The sequence below is a fragment of the Rousettus aegyptiacus genome, unplaced genomic scaffold, assembly GCF_014176215.1.
Source record: "Rousettus aegyptiacus isolate mRouAeg1 unplaced genomic scaffold, mRouAeg1.p scaffold_m13_p_4, whole genome shotgun sequence".
NCBI lineage: Eukaryota > Metazoa > Chordata > Mammalia > Chiroptera > Pteropodidae > Rousettus > Rousettus aegyptiacus.
Genome location: NW_023416307.1, coordinates 143,430,424 through 143,455,111, shown reverse-complemented (window position 1 = coordinate 143,455,111; position 24,688 = coordinate 143,430,424). Strand labels below are relative to the sequence as shown.

The following is a 24,688-nucleotide window of genomic DNA, read 5'->3' as shown; positions in this document are numbered from 1 at the left end:
TGGCGTGTGAAAACATGGGGCTCTGTCATTCGTAAAGGATATCTTGGTATTTCTAGTCACTTTCCAGTATCTCCTCAGCTAAAAAGGTTTCTCTTTTAATCTGTGAAGTGCTTCAAAAGTGCAATCAAGTAATTCACTCAATCCATCATTCACAACAAATACTCATTGGTCACTTTGATTGTTCAAGGTGTTGTGCTAGCTGTGACCAAGTGGACACAGATTTGGGCTTCAAGGAGACTGACTTCTAGAATGGTAGGAAAATTAAAATAAACAAATAACCAATATACCTACCAAGAGTACAGAGTAGAATGGGCTGAGTACAACCATAGGGAGAAGAGAATGATAGACGAAAAATACTAACAGTGTTTGAAGCAAAGAAAAATAATTTGCAAATGGAAAAGAAATATGGATCAACTCAAGGAGAAAATGTCCTAAACTGAGGAGGATGTGAAGAAATAGGATAAGAAATTGCACTTATCAGCAAAGGCACCCCGGCAAAAGAGAGTGGGTCACAGACAAGTGTCCAGGGAGTAAGACTGAGACTAGAAGCAAGAGACAGGGATAAAGAGGAAGGGTGGGGTCAGGGACAGGGTAAGGGGGATCCAGGCTAACTTACCTGCCCACTGTTGGCCAAGTCATCCACAGACAGAGTGGGGTCCAGACGCAGGGAAAGCCCGAAGTCACATAGGCAGCAGGTCAGGTCGTTCTTCACAAGGATATTGGAGCTCTTGAGGTCCCTGTGCACGATGGGCATCTTGGGTCTCCCACACAGGGTGTGGTCGCTGTGCAGGTGAGCAATGCCCCGGGCCAGGGAGCTGCCCAGCTTGCGCAGGTCCTCCCAGCTGATGACATGCCGTGTGAGATACTCCTGTAGGTTGCCCTTGGCATGGAAAGCCGTGATCAGCCAATATTGCTTCCCCAACTCCGTTTTCCGTTCTTCAGCCGTCAGGAACTGGAGGATGTTCTCATGCTTCAGGTTGATATCTGAGAAAATGTCCTTCTCCATCTTCCAGGAGGCATACTCCTCATAAGGGAAGATCTTGACCGCCACAGTCTCGAACTGCTCCGAAGTGTTCTGCTTCAGCTTGGCCTTGTAGACCTCGGCGAAGCGACCTTTGCCCACCAGGGTGTCCAGCTCAATGGGCAGCAGCTCTGTGTTGTGGTTGATGTTGTTGGCACACGTGGAGCTGATGTCAGAGCGGTCATCTTCCATAATGATGGCAAGATGTTCGCTGAACTCCATGAGCTTCCGTGGCTTGTTGGTCTCCCAGGACGAGGTCAGCTTCTGCTTCCGGTGAACACGGTAGCAGTAGAAGGTGATGATGACGGCTATGGCGATGCCCAGTGGTGGGAGGAGGCTGACGCCTGTCACTTGGAATATGACTAACCACAAGTCAGGGTTATTGGTGGAATATTCTGATATGGAAACAAAACAAGGGAGAGAAAGAGTTGGGTTGAGTTGGTGTGCACTGCGAGAAAGTGGGAGCATACCTCAAATGTCTAGAGGTTTTCACATCAGTATAGTTTTTGTAAATAGTATGTTGTGAATTTTTGTTCTAGGGATGGATGTTAGCATACACCCTTCCACTTTTCCCTGCATCTGGCCATCCATTCGATGTCTCCAATTCTTTGCTCAAACTTCAGCTTTGATGTCACCCCCTTAAAGAAATCTAGGGAAACTTGGAAAATATTTTATTTTATAGACTCTCACAGCACCTTCCATTTTTTCTATGTAACAATTTAGTACAATTTAAATTAAATAACTGTGACTCTACTTAGTGGTTTTATACCTGTCTTTCCCTACTTCTTCACCCTTAGCCAACCAACTCCATGCTGGCAGGGACCATGTCATTCTTCTTCACTACTGTAAACAGCACCTGGCACACATCAGGTCCTCAATAAGTGTTGGACAAATGCACAAAGCATTTATTGAGTGTTGACTACACTTTAGTCAAGGTCCTGTAGGAGGTTTTGGGAATATAGAAAAAATGACAACTCCTGCCTCCCAAATCTGGTGTGTATGATCTGGTAAAAACAAAGAGATTGTCACGGCGCTGCCATAGTCTTTATTCTTTTCTAAATTCCAGCTTGTCTCTTCTGATCAACATCCAGGCTACTCTTAAGCATTGGCTCTGGGCCTATCGGTGGTGGGAAAAGGAAGCTGTGGAAAGGGTGTCTGGAAATCGGTTTCTTTATATTCTCCCAGTATTCCTCTTTTCAGCACGCATGCAATTTGTAGTTTCACAGAACAGAAATACTTAATAGCCAACCATGGAAATACTACCACAGAGGTGAGAGTAGTTAAAAAAGGAAACCTGGGCCACTGAATCAGGCCCTGCGGGTTGATGGAGGAGGCCTTAGTGTCAACCATTTAAAGATAATGTCATATATACCAAATTTCATTTCATGTGCTGGCCTTGTTTGGAGCTGGATAACCAGCAGTCCCCAACCTTTCTGGTACCAGGGAAGGGTGCTCCCATGAGAATCTAATGCCTGAGGATCTGAGGTGGAGCTGAGGCGGTGATGCTAGTGCTGAGGAGTGGTTGCGGATGCAGATGAAGCTTCGGTCATTTCTCTGCTGCTCATCTCCTGCTGTGCGGCCCCATTCCTAACAGGGCATGGACCGGAAGCGGTCCATGGCCCAGGGGTTGGGGACCCCTGCTCTAGGGGATAACTATAATCTTTCGAAGGGAACCCATTACCTAAATTGTATTTGATTCCATCACGTAATGAAGCACAGTGAGAAATGAAGCTGGTACCATGTCAAATTGAAGTTTTTAGGTTCATATGATTCATGACCTATTTTTACAGTAAATTCTGGGTGGAAACGCTAATTTCCAATAACTATATATTCTAGATGAAAACTTTAGGTCTTATGTCAATACGATGCCGCTAAAACCTGGAAAAGTAAGCCTAAAACCAAAAATTTTTTAAAAATCAGCATTTTGAGAAAAGATACATCAATGCATTAAAATGAATAGGAAAAGGGATGTAATTTAACTCTTGAAAAGCTGAATTCTTACTCACACTGGGAGGCTTGACTGGGACAAAGGACAGGGGTGGATGTGGCTCGAGCAGAAAGAATCGGAACCGCAAAGAAAAGAAAGCTCTGCGGAGATGCAGGGACGGTCCCTGTTGTCTGGCGAAGCGTGAGCCTGGACAGCAAAACTAAGGGGGCAGATGCAATAATATTCGGGTCCAACAGCTGAAAACAACGTTCCCTCCCTGTTACTCTCTCCCTATTACCTGAAGTGTCCAATGCATGTGTTTGCTTCAAGTACCTACTTGTCTGTAACTGTATGAGATGTCTCACAATCATAAGTTGGTTTGATTCTCTGACTACTTGTCTCTCTCATGAGAACATATGTTTACACGGGTAAAGGCCAGGCCTATTTTGATCATCATAGTATAGCCAGAACCAAACACACACACACCCCACAATGTAATACTGCTCAGCCATAAAAAGATGAAATATCGCCTTTCGTGACAACATAGATGCACCTGGAGGGTATTATGGTAATAGAAATAAATCAGATTGAAAGGGACAAAAAAAGTATGATTTCCCTCCTGTGTGGAATATAAAACAAATAGAAACAAACAAAACAAAATCAAAACAAACACATAGATAGACAAACAATAGTGGTTACCAGAGGTGAAGGGGAAGGGCAAAATGGGTAAAGGGGGTCAAATATACGGTTATGGGTGGAAACTAGACTTTTGGTGGTCAGCTCGCAATACAGATATCAAATTATCATGTTGTAGCCTGAAATTTACAAAACATTAACATTATTATTAATTGTCATCTCAATGAAAAAATAAATTTTTTTAAAAAGAAGAAGAAACCAACACATTCATGCAACAGAGATCATGTCTGGCCCAGAAAGCCTAAAATATTTACTACTTTCTCCTTTGCGAAGTTTGCTGATCCCTTTTCTATAGGTATTATTTTAACAACCTGTAAGACGTTGGCAGAATTCGAAGACTTCATTTTGATTCACTGTGAATATTTTCTTTTACATATGAGGAAACAACACAATTAGAACATTTTAAATATTAACTGAATACTTAGCTATGTTTCCAATTTATTAAAGAGAGCCAAACATCCAAAAGAACTGTTCGTTTATCACTCATAAGTTTATTTTATAATTCTTGGCTGTATATGAAAAGGGTCTTCCTTGCTAAATTTTGTTCTTTTTCAGGCTAAGAGAAACACAAAAACAGAAATCCCCTGAAATTTATGTAAGCATTGACTGAAGAAGTCTCTAGAATTATCTCCCTTCCCTCTTCATGCTCAGAAACCAAAGTTTTACTTTCCCCTCAAATTTCCTGTGTTTTCTTTTTGAAAATCTACATGTAAAAAATCTGGTGGGGAGGGAATTATTGAATAACATCTGTCAATCTCGAAACTTCAAAGAGGTGGTGAAAAACCCTAACAATAGCAAAGGCTGAAAGGAAGCTTTGGGATGTGGCTTTATCTAAACAGGAACCGCCCACACCCTCTCACAGTATTAACCCTCAGGCTGCTACTAGAAAAACCAACAGCTGTCGGTGTAGGTAAAAGCTATCATCTTCTTTACTCAGAGACCTGCAGGAAGAATTTTTTTTTTTTTTTTGCCAGCCCCCAATTACACAGAAACTCATAAATAGAATTCTTGGTATGAACCTGGCTGTGTCCTAAGAATTTTTTATGATATTCATATTTAATTGACAGAAAATCCCTGGGAGGCAGAAACTGCTATTATTATGAACCCCATTTTACAGATGGGGAACCTAAGGGTCAGATGGTTTAAATAATGTCTTAAGATCATGAACATCAGCAACAGCGAAGCCGACCTTTGAAAAGAGCTCTGTTTGATTAGTGAGACCCCCACTCTTGACCCCAGATCTCAACCCATGCTGTCTCGAAACTTCACATTGGTGAGAGCCAATTCATAACGATTTTATACAACCTCTCGATTTGATAAAGTGGAGTTCTTCATTGAGAACTGGACTGAGTGATTGTACAGCCATCCATTAAGTGACATTGGCAATTCTTGGATAATGTGTCTAGAAGGGCATATTTCTGGGTGTGCAGACTGTTCCCCTTGATCTTAGCTCAAAACCACAGCTGAGTGATTCCTTGCAAATATGCATCTTTTCTCTGCCTGGGAACAAAAATGTCTTACATAAGGAAGGACTCTAAAATATTTCTCTTTCATTTCTCAATGCCTATCCCAGGGCCTAGAACATAGGTGGACCAAGATATAATTGTTGAATGACTGGAACCTTGCATCAGTTGTTTCTTGAATGTATAGGTAATAGTGCTCATGACGTGACATTCACATTACATGCTTTTGTTATGTAACATTGAGCTAGATGTAGTTCTGGCAGGCATTATAAATAAGGGGAATTTCTCCAAGGTTCATACAAAATGAAGCTCTTAGTCTAGACTCCATGTATAGAATTCAGTGGCTCTGTGAATTTAAATGGGCAACATTTATATCTTTGTCTTTTCTCTAATCTTTAGCCATAGTATTAGCCATATCTATGACTTTGTCACCAATAAAAAGCACAGTTATTTTCATGCCATATTACATTTGTTGTAGATGGCCTGGCATATCATTCATACTCATCGCTTAGACATTTCAATTTTTTAGATCTGATGCTAGATTTTATTATTTAAGACAATACTATAGAAGCAGATATTATATAGCATGAATATATTTTTAAAAATCTGTGGTAATTGCAGTTCAATGTCATTCACTTTTCAAAATCTTGTGTATTATATTTTATACGTTTTATTAAAAACATCACTCCGACTAGGGGTCTGCAGGCTTGACCAGACTTCCAAGAAGTCCATGGCGCACACACAAAAAAAGCGAGCAGCCCTTGGCAGAGCGAAGCTCTCCAGCTCTCCAGCTCTTGTCGCTTTGCCAGGATTTCCTAGAGCAGTGATTTTGAGATTCGTCTGTTTCTTGAGGAAGTTAGTAAGGGAGGAAACTGGTGCCAGTGATAAATCCTCCTGGCATGATGTGCTGTGTTCCCCATGAGTAATGGCGGATTCTGTCACAGCTTTTGTCACATGCGAAGGGAGCTCTCAGTGGAAAATGACGGGAAGCCTTTCTCTGATCTCTCTTAACAATAATTAAGACAACTACCAAATAATGTGCTTTATTAAGGTAGGCACTGATCAATTCACTTTATAAGCGTTACCTCACTTTAGAAAGAGGGAGAAGATGAGGGAGAGAGTGGGGGAGAGGAAGAGGAAAGTGAAAAGAAGAAAGAAAGAGAGAGGGAAGGAGAGAGGGAAGGAGGGAAGGAAAGAAGAAAGAGAGAGAGAGAGAGAAAGAAACAAAGAAACAAAGAAAGAAACAAAGAGAGGAAACTGAGTTATGATGACTTCTGCAAGGACAAGCAGGAGAGCCTGTTTCTCCCAGGTCTGAGTGACTCCTTTCCACGCCACCTAGCTGTCTCCTCAGCAATAAACCCAGAGGTCCATTTATTAATTTCAAAAATTTCTACCAAATATGCCCCACATAGGGAAGCCAGACTTAGTTGCAAATAAGCAGCCATTTGCAAATGTCAGTCTTGATAAATATTTTTTAAAGACAAATGTCAAAGATAAATGTTAGTATGTTATAAAAAAAAGTACAAACTGGCAGAAATCTCAAGAGGAAATTCCATGGTATACATTTTCTGGAGTGATTTAAAATTAAACAAGTTCCCTAATATAACACACACGCACACACGCACGCACACAACCATGCGCATGCGCGCTAGCGACAATGAAGACAGGCCGTGCCCAACCTCTTTCGAATCCTTTGTTATGCTTGAGTCCAATGATTGCTAAAAGGAACATGAAACCGAACCTCGATAATTCATGATTTAAAAATATCATACAGAATAAAAGATACTAAATTAAGATCACCATAATAAAAAAAGCCTAGTCTACAGCCATGCCACCCTGAACATGCCCAATCTCATCTGATCTTGGAAGCTAAGCAGGTTCGGGCCTGGTTAGTACTTGGATGGGAGACTTACCACCTAGGAATACTGGGTGCTGTAGGCTTTAAAAAAAAAAAAAGTCTGTGCAGGTCATGTCTCAATGAAACCAAATTAACATAGATGAATTTGAGAGACTTGATACTCCACCCAATGAAGGTGTTTGGGGCAAAAATTTACCAAAGTACTAATTTATACGAATGACAGAAAGAGATACAGATGATTGTTTTCTGCACACCTTGGTGCACTGCTATACTAATGAATATCACATGACTACAGAGATTCTTGTGAAGTTTGCAGTGACCCTCTAACCACAAAGATTTTCACACACTAACATGTTCATCTAAAGCGACAGGATATATATATATACGTGCAACTGGCTGGGATCCAAAGAAACTGCGGTAAAGAGAGAGACAGCTAGGGGGAAGGGAGTATTTCCTGTCTCAAGTCATTATGTTAATTAAAATATTAAAAAGTGAAGCATTCATTTATTGAGCATCTACTAGGTGCCATATGCTATGTTTTATATGTTTTTTTCGAATCCTTGTAACCATACTGGCTATGCGTTATTATTCTCATTTTACAGAAACGGAAACAGGAAAAAGTACAAGTGGCCTGAGGTCAAAGCAGAGGAGCCTTGCAAAGCAGTTAGCGGTACATTTGGAGGGGGAGAGTTTCACTGAAGAAAGATGTTTCTGGCAGCTATCAGGATATTAAGCCATCGAAGGGTTCAAAATTAAAATTCAGATGAAAGACACAATTACAGCGTCGAAAAAAAAATTAGAAGAAAAAAGACAGGAAAGATAAAAGTTGAAACTGCTGAAATAGAAAACAAAGACATAAGAGAAAGAATGAACAACACCCCACGTTGGTAGCATATAATGACTAATGCAACATAAAAACCTCGGGGACACTGATACTGAAACAAAGGTGCAGAGGGGACATACTTTTAGACACTGCAAAAACTCAAAGAACAAGAAAACTCCATGAAAAGTATATTGCTAATACATTTGAAAACAGACAAGAATGCTCCAAGTCCTAAAAATATATACATGTAACTTACCAAAACTGACACAGGAAAAACTATGAAACCTGAATAGTCTTACAAATATTAAAGAAAATGAATGAGTAATTAAAAATCTCCCCACAGGATGACCTTCTTAATTTTTAAATCTTTTTTTGTAGCTTTTTACTGTGAAATTAGTTTTCTTGATATTAATGATCGAATATACATTTCGAAATTTGGTTTTTGCAGAACTGCGCCCCCGAAATCATCCTACAATAAAAATACCAGTAGACTCATTATGAAATGTTTAGTCAGAATCTAATCAATGTGAAGGTAACAAAAATTATTATTGCAAAGAGTTATATGCACCCCTATGTTCATTGAAGTATTATTTACAATAGCCAAGACATGGACACATCGGTGGTCATCAATGAATGAATAGATACATTATGTGTACACACACACACACACACACACACACACACACACACACACATACACAAAGAATACTATTCAGCCATAAAAAAGGATGGAATTCCTACCATTTGTGACAACATGGATGGACCTTGAGGGCACTGAGCTAAGTGAAATAAGTTAGAGAAAGACTAAAACCTCATGATATCACTTACATGTGGAACCTAAACAAACAAACCAACCAATAACCAAACTCATGAATACAGAATACAGAGAACAGATTGGTGCTTGCCAGAAGTGGGGGGTAGAAAGTGGGAAAAATAGGTAAAAGGGGTCAAAAGGTACAAACTTCCAGTTATAAAATAAGTCCAGAGGATATAATGTACAACATGGTGACTATAATTAATAATACTGTATTGCATATTTGAACGTTGCTAAGAGAGTAATTTTAAAGCACCCATCACAAGAAAAAACATTCGTAACTGTGCGCAGTGATGGATTTTAACTAGACTTACTGTGGTGATCATTTCACAATAAATACACATATTGAATCATCATGTTGTACACCTGAAACTAATATAACGTTATATGTCAATTACATCTCAATTTAATAAAAAGAACCTGATAAAGCAGGAGCCATCAGATGAATCCAGAATGTGCCTCTATAAAATAAACAGCCTGGCCTGTTCAAAGCCAACGCCATAAAGAACAAGAAACGTGAAGAGGCAAAACAGCCAAATGCAATGTGTAGTCCTTGACTGGATCCTGAATTTAAGCAACAGCAACAGCCCCATTGCTTTGGGGAAATGTGCGTATGGACCGTGTAAGGCACACCTGCATGTGTGCACGCTCATGCCGAGAGAGACGAGGATGTGGTAAAATGTTAACATGGGGTAAATACTGAGAAGGAGAAAGGGCGCATAGGGGTTTGCTGTACCATTCTTTCAACTCTTTTGAAAGTTTAAATTTTTTGAAATAAAAAGTGAGAGAAAATTAACCCCAAACACATACCACTCCCAGAAGTTGAGCGCTGCCAGACTTTCAAGAAACAGGTCATTTCAATTTCACACGAACTCTTTAAGACACTAGGAAAAGTGTACCAAGGCAATTCAGTCTATGGAAGTAGAACGACCAAAAGTAGACATGAAGAGTATGACAGGAAAACTACCGAACAATCTCACTCATGCACAATGATTCAAAAACATAATTCTAAATAAAATTGTAGCAAGCCGAATCTAGTAGAGGACTTAAAACAAAAATAAGACAGCAAGGCCAAGTTGCCGAGAAAGTATGTTATGGCCTTAAAGAACAAAGAAAACAACTACTGTCATTGACCACATTTAATAATATAAATGAGAAAATCTACATGATTAATTTATTAGACACAGAGAAAGTATATGATAAAGTTAAACGTTCTGATAAGTAATGTATACCAACAATCTTCAGCAAACCTTATTTTAATGAATAAAAGTCAGATGCATTCCTCTTAAAAAACAGGAAAAGTACACTAACACCTACTCAGCTATTTCTACTGAACATGAATTGGAGACCCTAACCAACACAATAAAAAAGTGGAGGCATCGGCCTTGCCAGAGAAAGAATTTTTATAAATCTACAGCCTCATCTAGCCTGGTCCTATATACCTGATCTCAGTGATTCTTGGTCTCCAGTAGTCACAATGCTAGTTCATCTACCATATAAACAGAGTCTCTGACAGGTGGCTTCTTTTCTGACAAAATAATTTATATTTATGGAATAATCTGAGAATCAGGAAGAGCAAGAGGTTCACAACATTAAAGTACTCTTAATTTCAGTAAAAAAAAAAAAAAAAATTGATTATTTCCAAGCATACTAACACAAAGTACATTTTGTTAAAACATATTATTTGAGGATTTTTAGCCCAAGTCAGGAGACCTGGGAAATATCCAGGACTCATGCTTCTTTGCCATGCTGTGTTTGCTGCTTGGCATTTAAGGTCGCTTTATTTCGCTTTAACAATTCAGCAGGATATTCTGCAACAGTGACCACATTTAAAATCCTAAAGTCTCTGCTACTCTTGGAAGGGACTTCTCACATGTTCTAGGACTACGATCTGAGTGATGTGCTCGTATCTTTCATGTTACTTCACTTCCAAGCCATGATATTTCCAGACACGACACTGAGCTGAGATCTAATTTCATGATTTTCTCAGTGCACACAGAGAAATCGCCTTTTTTGACAATTTGAAGGGGAAAAAAAATTGGTTTAGACTCCAACTAGTAACATTTCATCAGGCAATAAATATAAAAGCTCAAAAAATAACCAAAGTAGATCCTGAGATTTAACAATTTACAGAAACCATTCTATATATTTAGAGGCAGCAGAACTTAGATTTTAAGAACATGGGATTCTGATTGATTTTAGATCCCCTTTGCTGGTTCCTGTGTGATTTTGGGTCTCAACATCATCTGCATAATGAAGACACCCCAGAAGCAATTCCACTGGGTTGTTGTAAGGCTTACAAGAGATAATGTTTGTCAAGCTCTTAAAAGTATTATACCTTTAAGATGGAAAGTGTTCAATAAATATTTCTGTATTATTTTGTGATAGACCTTAGCAGAAAATAGTTTTCACTAATATCATATTTCACAGATTTCCAACAACAACAAAAACATCCTGATCTCATATAGAAGCATTAAAATGTCACTAGGGATGTGGCCTGATTGCAGTCTGCTTTGCCTCTTTTTGTCTGCTTTCTCTTTTGTAACACAACCTGTGGCAATGTGTTTTTGGAGAAACCATTTTCCCCACGACCATTTGAGATTCAGAATTCTTTCTGGGAAGAGCAAAATAACACAACCATGTCAGAAATACATTTCAGAGAAAATGTACTGAAGAGTTGAAGTGAACAAAACAAAAATAAGGCAGAAGACCATGGAGGTGGTCGGTCTGGCTGCTCTCAGAAAAGAGAGGCATGCACAATGCCCTTCATTTGGTCTGGATGCTGTTGTCTTCACAGAGACGTAACTCAGTTGAACCCCATCTGTAGTAAAGTTGGACCCAGTTATAAAAAAGGAAATGATGATAATGAACAAATGGCTGTGACGTCTCCTACATATTTATTGGATATGTTCTGAATATGTTCACCGATCATGCAAAGGAAGCATTCCTAAGTCAAGGCGCTTGCCAGGTGCGAACATGCTGGGATGCCTACAGAGAAAGACAGAGGGTGCCTTAAGGAGCAAACGACTGCCTCTTTCTTCTGTTACGTCTTCTCAGCTTTTCTCTGTTCTTGCTGCATCACCGACACACAAACACACACGCACATACTGTAAGCCACCATATGGTAGACACACACACACACACACACACACACACGCACACACACACACTTTCTAACTCGGGACTTCCAATATCTTACCAGTCTTCTGCATCTTTATAAATTTTGGTGGTACTGTAGAGAAAGAATCTCTTGGCACCCTGCTATTCAAAGTGTGTTCCCTAGACCAGCAGTGTCAGCAGGCGTTACCTAGGAACTCATTAGTAATGCAGAATCTCAACCTTGTCCTAAGTTGCTGAATCAGAATCTTCATTTTACAAAGTTCTCTAGGTGATTCATTTACACAGTAAAGTTTCAGAAACACAGTTTCAGCACACACGGAACAAATCCCTTGGTACTCTGGCACAGAGATGTTTCCCTCTTACAATGAAAATTCCTCATGGACTTGTTTGTAAGGCCTTCTCACGATTGTATTTAGTGCTAGCTAATGAGAAAATGGTCCATGAGAATTTCCTAGTCAAATTAACTGCTGGAGGAGTGTAGAATGAGATATGATTCCCCATCCATCATCTCAATAAAAAGCAAACAGTTAAATTCAGGCAAACAATAAAAAGAAATCATTTTAATTAAACAACAGAAGGACAGTGAGCTCACTAGGCATGTGGGATCTAATTTAACTTCCAGGATATTGACAGTTCTGTTTGTCATTCTGGACAGACTTTGAGATTATTTTTTTCCCAAATGATGGAAGATGCCTTCCCTTCTGTCATCTATTTGTTTTATTCCAATTATACATATTTCAAAACTAAGCTATTCCCCACCTTTTACACCCTATCATACAATTTCCCTTACATTATATCCTTCCCATCTCTCTCTCCAACAAAAGGACCTTACAAGTAGTCTAATCTGGCATGACAACCACTTCTGGAATATTCCTGAGACAGAGATAAAAATTCTGGTTGAAATGTTAAAATAGAAGGACCCTAATTTTCCATAAATCATCTCATAATCTAATCCAAATAGATTTAGCTGTAGATCTATTAGGATAAACTCTAAACATTGGGATATTTTTTAATTTACTCTTTAAATTAAGTCATATGAGCCCTTCCTGTATGTCTACCTACTGGCTTTCAAATTGCTTTCTAGAGAAGAAGACAACAGAACAACCCCTTCTTGATGAGATGAGAGTTCTTAAATTCCTGGTGGGCATTTAACCCATTTCTCTAAATCCTTTCTTTTTCAGGTTGAATATTCCTGTTTCCTTCGATTGCTCTTCAAAAGATATATGTATATCAGATTCTGAAGTTGGACATATTTGTGGGACTCTAAAATCCGCCAGCCTGGAATATAGCAGCTGCCCAATAAATGCCAGGTTCTTTTCTAAGTATAAAGCAAACTGTTTTCTGAAATCTTTTTTCCTATGAAGATTCTCCATAACATACTTCACCAGATCCAACTACAATACCTGGACCATCTGCAGCAAAGATTACAGTGAGACTCTCACCGCCCTTTCTAATGAATGCAGTTTAAGACAACTGCTGGTTTGCTTGTTTGTTCTGTTGTTTCATTTTGATTCTCTTAGCCAGATCGCTTCGATTTTAAAATGACCACAGCTCACCAGTAAACTTCTGGGTCTTTATCATGTGAAGGTACTCAGCTAGCTTTTTGATGAGCTGACCCATTGCAATTGATCATTTGAACCTGTACACTTGACTTGACATTCATCTGTCATTTCATATTACTGGTCATTCCAGGCAATTAAAACCCCGATTCTACCTCTGCTATGTGAGGCATTCCTTCCACTATGCTCATCATCCTTCATGTTCGTCCTTGGGATGTAGAGTCTTGCTACTTGTGCACAGCTGTAGCTTTAGAAAGAGGGCAAACCAATATGACCAGGGAGCCTACAACAGGCCAGACTTGGCCCAAGAAACTATGGCATGTCTTACGAATGTCTGTTCCTCCATGAACAGCACCTCAGCCTGTTATACATTCTCAGGAGCTGAAATTTTTTCTGTTTTCTTCTCCACATCATAGTCTCAGAGGACCACTAAGCTTGTGTTTTGTTTCTTCAAAAGCCGCCCTAATTCTTCTATTCTTTACTTAGCAGCCTGTCTGGATTATATCTTCTACTCTAGTTAGGGGTTCTTCATGGTTCTTAAGTTATTTCAGTATCTTTTCCAAGAGGGAGACTAGATAGCTTTAGAAAAGCACATCGATTACTCACACTGCCAATACCTGTCAGGTCACCAATACCTGTCAGGTCACCAAGACACACCATCACTTCTGGCTTTCCGAGTGAACCTCAGCTCGCCGCGGTTCTCTCCCACTCGAATGTCTTCACCCCCTGCAACTGTGCACGCTGCCTCCCCAACCCCTGCCTTGTCTTTGCCAAGGCCAAGGCAGTGGCACCCAAACCTTGCCATCCGATCTTTCAGTCACACCTTCAGGTTTAAAATGTGCCTGCCCTTAATGCACAATTTCATCAGTTCTAAAATCTCAGATACCTATCTATTCTCAATGAGGCCCTCGGCCTCAGTTCTGAAATAATAGTTTGCAAATTGTGGAAAGCTCAGTAATGTCCCACATTAAAAAAATCTTATTATTCCTCAAGGGTGTGGTACTATAGGTGTTTTGTTTTGCTTGTTTTCTCCTTTAACCTAGAAGGCGAATTTTAGCTACTTCCTGTGGTGGTTGCCATTCTCTAATTGTTACCATCCTTTTCCAGGTTATATGAGGAGCATGATGAAAAATATAAAAAGATTTGGCAGATAAAACTGTCTTGAGTCCAGCAGCTCCCCACATTGGCTGCATATTAAAATATCTTGGGAGTTGTTATTGTTGTTTTTGTTCGTTTCGTTTGTTTGTTTTTAATCGTGATACAGTTCTGACCAATTAAGTCTAAAACTGCATGGATAAGGCACAGTTAATAAGTAGTTTTTAAAGTTTATCCGGTATTTCCAATGTGGGGTCAATGTAGGGCCAACTACTTCAGCCTGACAGGAGAAATAGGTATTTTAAATATGATGGACACCTGGAAATAAAAGGAATAGAAAGAATTTTAATGATTAAATTTAGGATCAATTGTTCTTCACATTGAAATAAACTGTATGTTTAAGAGGCAACATGAGGTACAGTTTTTTCAAAAGTAGAAAAGCATATATTAATTGTTCCTTTAAAAGTTAACATTAGTTTTTTTAATTAGCATAATTATTGCTGGTAAAATTGATATTTTACTTAATTAGTAACATGCAGGAGTGATTTGAAGATCAGAAAAAGTTTCCAAAAGCAAGTCAGCCAGATGTCCAACTGGTGGTAAACACAGCCTCTGAAGTTTACTACGGGCGGAAATGAAAGTCAGTTTCACAGTGGTTAGCTAGCTCCCCGGTGTTTTTCCACTGGTGGGACACTGCAATGCTTGTAAAGTACCAAAAAGTCTACCTCGTCCCTTTCACCACCACCCATCCGTGCCTCGTTCACAGAACACAAAGGGGTGGCTGTGGGAGACAGCAGAGACTGAGCACGCATCACCACAGCCTCGCGGGAACGCCTGCCTTATCAGTCCAGCTGTGTCACTCACAACCAGTGGATGAGATTCCAGACAGGCTGTGTCCTTAGTGGATTCCACCCTGCCATGATTCACAGCAGAATGAGGTTCCAGAGTAGAAATATTCACGACCAGCAACCACATCTGGCCTCAGAGCAGCGATGTTTACTTTGCTGCTCAGAAAAATAAAAATCGACAGAAGCCAGTTGCTTGGCCTGAAGTCACTACAAGCACATTCTAAGCTTCGCTTGACTGCGTCACAATGCCCTCTGGCATGTACAATCTTTATTATTTCCTTGGTGAGACATTGGGCCATATTCACTGATTCAAAGGATGCTTTGTAACCTAACTCATTCACAACCAAAGGCTCCTGCAGCGTGAGTCATCACCTCAAATAACTGATTTCTCTTCCCAGGAATGAGACTTCGGACTTTAATCCATAATTTTCTTCCTCTTCTAACAACTTTTTTTCAACCATATTTCCACACTTATTTTTCTCTTCTGCATTTAGACCAGAAAGTAAATCTGGTTTGCCTCTCCTAAAAAAAAAAAAAAAAATGCACAGCTGGCGAGACAGCTATTTTGAGTAGCGAGCGAGTGCACGACTCAAAGGCGGCACACACAGAGCCCCGGACCTGCCAAAGCACCATTTCTTCTTCTTCCTTCTTACATGTAAGAACCAGGAGTTTCTCCACAAGAAGCCAGCTAGTTCCCTGATGCTGAAGCAAAATAAACACAAAATGAGATTTGAGAAAAAGGGAGCAGCACTTCCAAGTCTTCCCTGACTCAGAAACCAATATGCGTCAATCAAGTGTGCCAGGCCTGTGATCAATACACAGAGTGGGCTTGCTGGATGGCAGGCGGCAAAGCTATTCAGGTCACAGTAGGTCCAGGGGGAACCAGCTGGCTGAGATGTTCTGCTAGCAAGTTAAACACAGACAGGAAACCGTGTGTCTGATACTGTAAAAAAATCATTTGTCTTCCTGCCAGAGTTAGGCTTGCAAACCAAAGAGGCTGTTTTCATTTAAAAGAAATTCTACAACAATGAGAGGGAAAGGAATGAAACTGTAGCTACTAAGAGTCCTCGACTCCCTTCCTTCAACTTCTCCAGTTAGAGAGCATGCTAACTGTGAGAGCCTGCACACAGCAGGCAGGTCGGCAATGAACGCACACTGGGTGACAGCCTACATCTCATGGTCTACTTCTCTATTTAACCACATTGGTTGAACTTTGAGTCAGAGTGGTTCCCAGAGTCCTGGTTTCTGAGTTAACTATATGATTGATGTACTTACTAATAGTTGCATTCTGTAAAAAAAAAAAAAAAAAAAGAGAGAGAGAGAGAGAGAGAGAAAGAAAAGAAAATCTCATGCAACCTGCAGACAGACATTGTAGTGAAGGAGAAAACAAAAGAAAAGTAAAAGCGAGAGTTGGAATCAAGACAAATGGAAGATAAATGCAGGAAAAATAAAGGAAAACAGTCAAGCAAGGGTGATATCAGCCTACAATGACTCTAAGCTTCTCTGGTAGTTAGTATTGAAGGGAAAAATACACGTGAGCACACACATGATCATCTACATCAGGAGCTGACCTAAAGCTATTGTTGTAAATAAAAATTTATCAGAACACAATCACATCCCATTGTTTACATACTGTCTATGGCTGCTTCTACGGCAGAGCTGACTGAGTAGCTGCAACAGAGACTCTATGGCCTGCAAAGCCAAAAATGTTTATTAACCGGTCCTTTAGGAAAGGAGTTTGCTGGCTCTTTATGCTTCAAAGTGTACTTAAGACCAAAAGCAAATAGGGAATTTTTTTCTGCTTATTCTCTATTAGGGAACAAGCAAAGAGCTGAGAGAAATTTCTACAGGCTTCCTCGGGAAGACAATAGTACAATGTAGCATAGTTTCCCCAACAGCATTCTTTACAGCGAATATATCACTTGGGTTCGCAGGAATGTTGCTTACGATGGATGAAACCTAAACACAATTCAGTTGAAGGAATTTTCAGGAAGGGGGAGAATACAATATGACATTGACATAAAGCTTCTCACTCATCTGGCTAAATCCAAAGATAAGACATTTGAATCTAGGGGAACAATAGCAACTATTTACAGCCAAAATTTATTGAATACTTGCTCCGTGCCAAGTACTATTCTAAGTTCCCTATGTGAATAAACTCATTTATCCTCACAAAAATACTATTCAAAGTGAGCACTATTTCCATCCCCATTTTTCAGAGGGGAAAACTAAGGTGATTTAGTTCACCCAAGGACAAATAGGTTATAAATAGCTTAGTTGGGATTTGAACCCAGATAATCTCCCTGGAGAGACCACGATCTTCTCAAGAGATGAGCATCTGGCTGGCTATCATTTATAAACAGCATCCTTACAAACACGTGAACAGTGTTAGCCTGGGGATATACTGCTTGCCAAGAACTTGCTGAATGGTGAGTTGTTCAGAGACCACTCTTGTGCCCACAGAACAGGTGGCCTCTTGTGTAAGTGTAAGCTGTGCAGCCGTCCATTGGTGTAAGACTGATAAAGCGTACACAACCCCCACCCCAGTCTGAATAGAAAAGAGTAAGAAGGACAGCCCCTGAAAAGGAGACAAGATTTTCCAACTCTGCTGTGGACAAAAAAAGTAAAGAACCGGCTGTGAGATTTTGAGAAATTCAGGCCACTCTCTGGAGACCCATTTCTTTGTCAGTAAAAAGAAAAGTCTGGATGAGCTAATTTCATGGGTTTCATTTCAACATAAAAAAGGTTATGACTCCAAAAAGTCAAGGGAATATGGAGAAAAGGAAATCCTTTGAATGCAAATTGGTTCCACTACAATGAAAGACAATATGTAGTTTTCTTAAAAATATTAAAAATAGAACTCCCATATGATCCAGCAATTCCACTTCTGGGTACATATTGAAAGGAAATGAAAACAAGATCTTGAAGAGGTATCTGCATTCCCATGTTCACTGTAGAATTATCCACAATAGCCAAGATATGGGAACAACCTAAGTGCCCATCAATGGATGAACAGATAAGAAGATATCTCTCTCTCTCTCTCTCTCTCTCTCTCTCTCTCTCTCTCTCTCTCTCTCTCTCTCTCACACACACACACACACACACACACACAAATGTTATTCTGTTATGAGAAAGGACATCCTGCCATTTCCAACAACATGGATAGAGCTTGAGGGCACTATGCTATGTGAAATAGGCCAGATAAAGACAAATACTGCATGGGATGATTTATATGTTGACTCAAAAAATAAGACAAGGTCATAGAGACGGAGAGTAGAATGGTGGCGGCTGTGCGCTGGGAGGTGGGAATTGAAATAGGGAGAGGTTGGGGACAGGGTACAAACTTTCAGCTATAAGATGAATAAGCTCTGAGGAGCTAATGAAAAACATGAGGGCTGGAGTTTACAACACTCTATTGTACCACTGAAATTTGTTAGTAGAACTTAAATGTTCTCTCCCATACACACAAACAGAAGAAAAATCTATGGGGTGATGGATGTGTTAATCACCTAAATGGCAGGACTCCATTTACAATACATATGTATGTCAAACATCATGATATGCACTTTAAATACCTTATAATTTTGTCAATTATTCCTTCAATAATGCTGAAAAACACAAAAACATAATGTCTACCCCTCTGGGGGGAAAAAAAAAGTTATGATTCCAGGAAACAAGACGATACACCTGAAAGCGGTTAACGTAGGTGAATCAATCCACAGAGGCTTTCACCCCAGGGCATGATCATTGCTACCGTCCTGTGAATCCCCTTATCTGGGCCTCAGGTGTGGTACTAGCTTGACTGCTCCCTTCAGGGGGCGGGCCTCTGGTCTGGAAACCAAACTTTTCAAAGTCCAGGGTTTGTTTTAGTGCTAATTCCCTCTCCTACATGGCCACAGTGCCTCTCAATCTCCAGAATAAACAGTCCAGCTCTAAGCTAGGAGGAAAGATGAGATGGCCAGGGTTCCAGTCATCTGGGAGCTGGGGGTGGTCCAGAGCATGCCTCCTTTAACCCTGCACCTGTCACCTTCTTGTTTTCCTTGTACCCAACTCCAGCAGATGTCTGAGCAACAAAGTGATTCAGGCAACCCCTTTCTAATGCCACTCTATTACCTGCCCAGAACCAAACAACTCTCTTGTAGGTCCAATTCAGAAAAACATCTTCCAAAATGCATCTTGAAGGCATTTCTAAATGTCTTTTTGCTTTGGGAAATATTAGGGGACAATCTCACACGTGAACTAAAATTAACGTTATCATGAAAACTAAAGAAATGTTACTGAAAAGGTGCCTGATCTTCTCTACACCCAGACCCAGGTGAGCACACAGTTTGGGAAGTATGTAAAAAAATGAACCTTACTATCGCTGTTGAAAAACACCCACATTTCACTGGGGATTTCTGTTCTGAAAAGACTGAGTAAAGTCCATTTGGTCCATTTCCAAATGACCAGGTCTAAGATCTGATTTATTCCTCATGAGTTAATTAGCTCCACAAGTTGCTAGCATAAAGTTAACAAGACTCATCTCTGCTTCCGTCCCTAGTTGAGGGAGTTCACACTGGTGCTTTTCACATTTCAGTGTGCAAACCAGTCACCAAGGACACTGTTAGAATGCAGAGGCTGATGTAGTAGGTCCAGGAGGGCCCCAAGGTTCTGCGCATCTAAGGAGCTCCCTGGTGATGCTGCTGCTGGTCTGTTAACACTCCGAGTAGCAAGGGTATTCATCATCCGGAAGAGGTGTGCTCCTTGGCTTAGAGTGTTCCCCTTCCTGAGAGGAGGAAGAGTAAGAAAGGAGGCACCACTACGTGCCAGTTGCTGTGCTGGGCACTCCCAGCATCCTCCTCTCTAATGCCTGCAACAACCCCAGGTGACAGCACCATTACTAGCCTAGTGGGTCATCAGTGGCACAGACATTCAATGAGGAGGCCATGTGGCCCAAAGCAAGCTTTCAGCTGGAAAAAAAATAAAAAGAGGGAATGAATCCCTTTGGCAAATACAGAACTGTGATTACCCTGATCACTGATCTGAAAGGCCCCAGTGAGTCATTCCCTTTTTATTTAGTTGCCTCCTGCTACGGTTCTGTATCAAAACAGGAACAACGTGCCTAATTTGTAATATTATCCAAGGATGTCAAGGGATGTGGTTAGCTTTGATTAGAAATCTTAGACTCAGCATGTTCCCCTTCCTTTGAGAAGGCTTGTGGAGAGAAAGAGAAATTGGATGAGGTATGGATTAAAGCAAAAGGAGCCCCTTCAAAACTCCCGTGGTGTGACACCTGGAGGTGTCTGCCCTGCTGGCATGCTGAGGTCAAAACTCAACTACAAAACGTGAGCTGGAACACACCTGCAGGCTGAGCTGTCCTGGCTTCCTGTCTAAAGATAAGAAAAAGTTCCAAATCCTACAGAAAAAGCCCAAATAATACTGGCAGCTAACAGATAGTGACTCCTTGTGCTGAACCGTGCATCATTGTATGATAACTCTAGTTGTGCATTCTAACTCCAGTTGATTCTCACATTACCAGGAACTCGCTCTGCTTTATTACATTTTATAGATGAGGAGACTGAAGCAAGAAGGTGTCAGGTAACTGGTCCAAGGTGGTAATGCTAATAAGTGGTAGACTAAGCTTTAAATCCAGGAAGCCCACCTCTGGCTCCCACTCTTAGTCAGTAGAGAGAGACTGTTTCTCTCTTAACTAAAACAGCAGAAATCATCTCCTTGGCCAGCGCTCTGTAAATGCAGTGTCTTTACTTCATTTGGAAACCATTTATGGAATCAATAAAACTGTTTGGTTGTGTCTGATTCTTAAAGGCAGCAGGAGATCAATAACGACATGAGGTCTTTGCAAAGTGGATGTGTCATTGGCGAGTAAACAGGGCACCTATTAGCTCAGAATTTTCTCTTCCCACGTCCTGTGCTCGCCTCAGTCCTGGAACCTGAGAGGTCTTATCACAGCTGTCACCGAGCCATCAAGAACAACCAATGCAAACACCCTCTCTCCTACCGGGAGTCTCAGGTCTTGGTGAGTTCAGGGGTAGGTAGACTCTGACTGCCTCATAAGTCTACACAGTAACTTTTGACAGAGAGAGTCTTCAGAGACAGGACAAAACGACATGACTGCTGGAGCACAGTTGTGAAGAGCAGACTCCGGCCTCATTCTGGTTGGTTCTTACTCCCACCTGCCCCGGGCCACTTCAAGCAAGCAGCAGAGCCACCAGGTGGCACAGCACAAGGTCCCACCGTGAGGTTTCATGGGTAAGGGCCAGTACCTGGTTCACTGAGAAAGATAGCAAGGTCTCTTTAGCTCCTTCATTCTAGAACACTTTTCAAACTCATGAAAGCGGGCAATACCTTCCTGTGGACCTTATCTTCTACTACAGTTTACGTACTATACAGAGTATGTGAAGGAGGGTCCACTCCATCATTTCTCCCCCAGTTCCTCAAAGCCAGCCCTGATGCCCCTTGGAATACAGAACTAGGGAAATAAGACCTCGGTGAAAGTCTGGAGACCTAAGTATAGCCCCAGCTCGGCCACTAACGAGCTGAATAACTCTAAGCAAGTCGCTTAACTTCTGTGCTGCTGTTTTTTTCTCCATTATTACCTGGAAATAGTGATCTAATTACCTTGCTGGGCCTTAAGAGGATTATCTCAATGTATCTTCAATGTATCTGCTGTATATTTCCCATGTACAGAAAATCAGATGAACAGGACAATAGGCATAAGAGCCATTATAAACACAGGCCTCCAGGAGCCTGAAATGGGAAGACTAGGGGCTTATGTGGAGGTCCATCCTCCCCTTAACCCACCTGCCAGATTTTAGGATCACTCACTGCATGGCATATAGACAAGCAACATGGAGTGAGAGAAAATATGAGGTAAATAAATGATGCAGAGCTGGCTTTTTTTTTTTTTTTTTTTTTTTTTTTTTTTTTTTTTTTTTTTTTTTAAAGACTGGGCTTTGTGCCTCTAGAAGCAAAGGGGGGAAAAAAGCATTATCTTGTTGTCCGAGGCCGGGGGCACCCCATATGCCCACTCTTCAGGTCATGGAATCAGTTAAATAACATGAAAATCACAAAGAAAGAAAGCAACCGAGTTTTTAAAATGTGACTAAAAATCCCGATATGACTGCAAAAGGGCATGAGGAAACATTGGGAGTCGCGACCATGTTCTGTATCTTAACTGGGGTAACAGTTATACAGCTGTGTACATCTGCCACATTCAGCAAACCACACAGCTTAAAAGGGTAAATTTTATATCTTATATAAGTTACACATCTATGAATCTGACTTTTAAAAAAATCTCAATGATATATATGCTTTACCAAATTCGGGATTTCCATGCAGAATTCCGTGCAGAAGAATCTCTCTGGAAGAATGGATGACTAATCGTTAACAAGGGCCAGATAGATTAGGGGACAAACTGAAAAGACTTTCTTTTCACTGGACCTGTTTTGTAGCATTTGAATTTTTAAAATGTGCGTGTATAGTATCTGCTTAGACAGAGATAGTGAGAGAAAGAGAAGGAAATCGAAAGAGAAGGAAGAAAGGAAGGAAGGAAAGAAGAAGGAAGGCAGGTCCTCAGATTTCTTTTTCGTTCATACATAGCCCATTATAAATCCTAACTATGCCACCCACAAGTCATCTGACTCTGGACAAAATGTGATACATCTCCGAGCTTGGTTTTCTCACCCATTAGATGGGTATTTCAGTCCCTACTTTCAAGGTGGCTCTGAGGTGAAACAAGGCCATGCCATGGAAAGGTCTGAGCACGGTACATAGCAACGGTATGGTACATAGCAACGGTACTTTCTCTCCACATGTGTGAGTTATCATTCATAACAGCACTGACAGTGAAGATCTACATTTAAAAAGATCTGTGGCTCATCTTCTTTCCTTTATGCATTTTTTAAAAAAAGAAGGTGTAAGTAATTATCATCCATTGTGTTTGCAGATCAGAAATCTGGCTACGAGAGCTGAGTACTGTACTAATAAAAATACAGTGTCAAAACACTCCAGAACTTTTGCATTCACCGCCTTGTTTGACTTGGAGTAGAGAAATTATTTCAAGAATTTTTATTCCTTATTTTGAAGAAGAGATGATGGCAGTAAGTGGAGAAATGGAACCTAAAATGTTGCTCTTCGTGTCTGCTGTTTAATGTGAGAAAATATCCCCGCGCAGAGAAGAGAGATGCTTAAAAAGCAGACATTCCCTAGGACATTTTAGAAGACGAAATGCAAACAACCCTGGAACATTTTAAAAGACTCTGAAATCACGCAGACAGCTGAGTCATCAGCTGTGTTGGATTTCTTGAGTTGTACAAAAAGAAATTGCCTTTAGGGTGATTATCTCACCTCAAAAGAAAGAGTCTGATAATGAGTAAGAGGGAAAATATATGAATACGGGCCCATGATTCTCACCTGAGTTGAAATACACTGAAAACTGAAGTCATCGATATCTTAAAAGATGATCATAATATATACCTCCTACCTGCAGGTCATTTATCAAATGTTGTCTCTTTTGGATGAAATAAACTCTTCCACTGTGGACGAGTCAGTATTCAAATAGGGGGAAAAGGTTCGTAGATAATAATAAACATGTCTGGATATTCTACTAGTAAAGATTGATTCCTTTGGCTTAGCCTGAGCCTTTTTAAAAAAGTGAACTACTTGGGGAAAGTTGACATGTTAAGCCTGGATATCAGGTATGCTCATGCTTACGTGTGATTTAATCTAGTTTTATCTTCCCCTCTAACCCAAATTACGTAGGTAGAATGAGAAAAATGGGGTGTTTACAGCATAAGAAAATAGGAGAAAGGAGTGGTTTTGGAAAGCATTGCCTTGATAAGATGTACATGCCCGGCTTTACATACTCAGAAGTTGGCAAAGGGGGACGTTGGACAGGAAGAGAGGGAAACTGGCAATGGGAAAGGACACACAGACAATGAGATAGGTCTGCAGTGCTGGTGAGAGCCTACCAAAGCCGGGGACACATCATTTTCCAGAGTTGGGACATACTCAGGGATAACGTTAGACCTAGCACTTGTGTTCCAAAAGGACTGTTTATTGAATCAGACCTATTTGGGGCTAAAATAACCTTTTTGCACTCCGAATTTACATTCCTGAAACCAAGCGAATATTATTTTCACTATCAGCCTTGCAGAAATATTAACAGCGCAAGTGCTTTTTACAAAGATATTCAATGTGGCATTAAGCGAAAACCTGGAGACACCTAAATAATCCACCAAACAGAGGAACGGTTTAATAGAACATAATCCATACTATGGAATTCTAGACAACTAACAGGTGCGTAGTATATCAATATGTATTGTCTTATTTAGAAGGAAAAGTAAATGTGGTTGGATAAAAAAAAAAATGCTTCCAAATAATACTTATAGTCAGATCAACTATCTGCACTGAAAGATGGATGAGCAGACGGAAGGACAGATGCACAGAGGTATGGATGGAGGAAG

At 40.4% G+C, this 24,688-nt stretch overlaps 1 protein-coding gene and 1 pseudogene across 1 annotated transcript in view; one reads left to right on the top strand and one right to left on the bottom strand.

Moving 5' to 3' along the window:
- Positions 1 to 24,688, bottom strand: part of TGFBR2 (transforming growth factor beta receptor 2) — an 81,136-nt gene that overhangs the window by 16,954 nt on the left and 39,494 nt on the right. The window contains exon 4 of the mRNA XM_016140790.2: positions 617 to 1,416. Coding sequence (XP_015996276.1) covers positions 617 to 1,416 — 800 coding nt within the window. The remainder of the gene's footprint in view (positions 1 to 616; positions 1,417 to 24,688) is intronic.
- Positions 6,926 to 7,048, top strand: LOC118602475 (annotated as a pseudogene).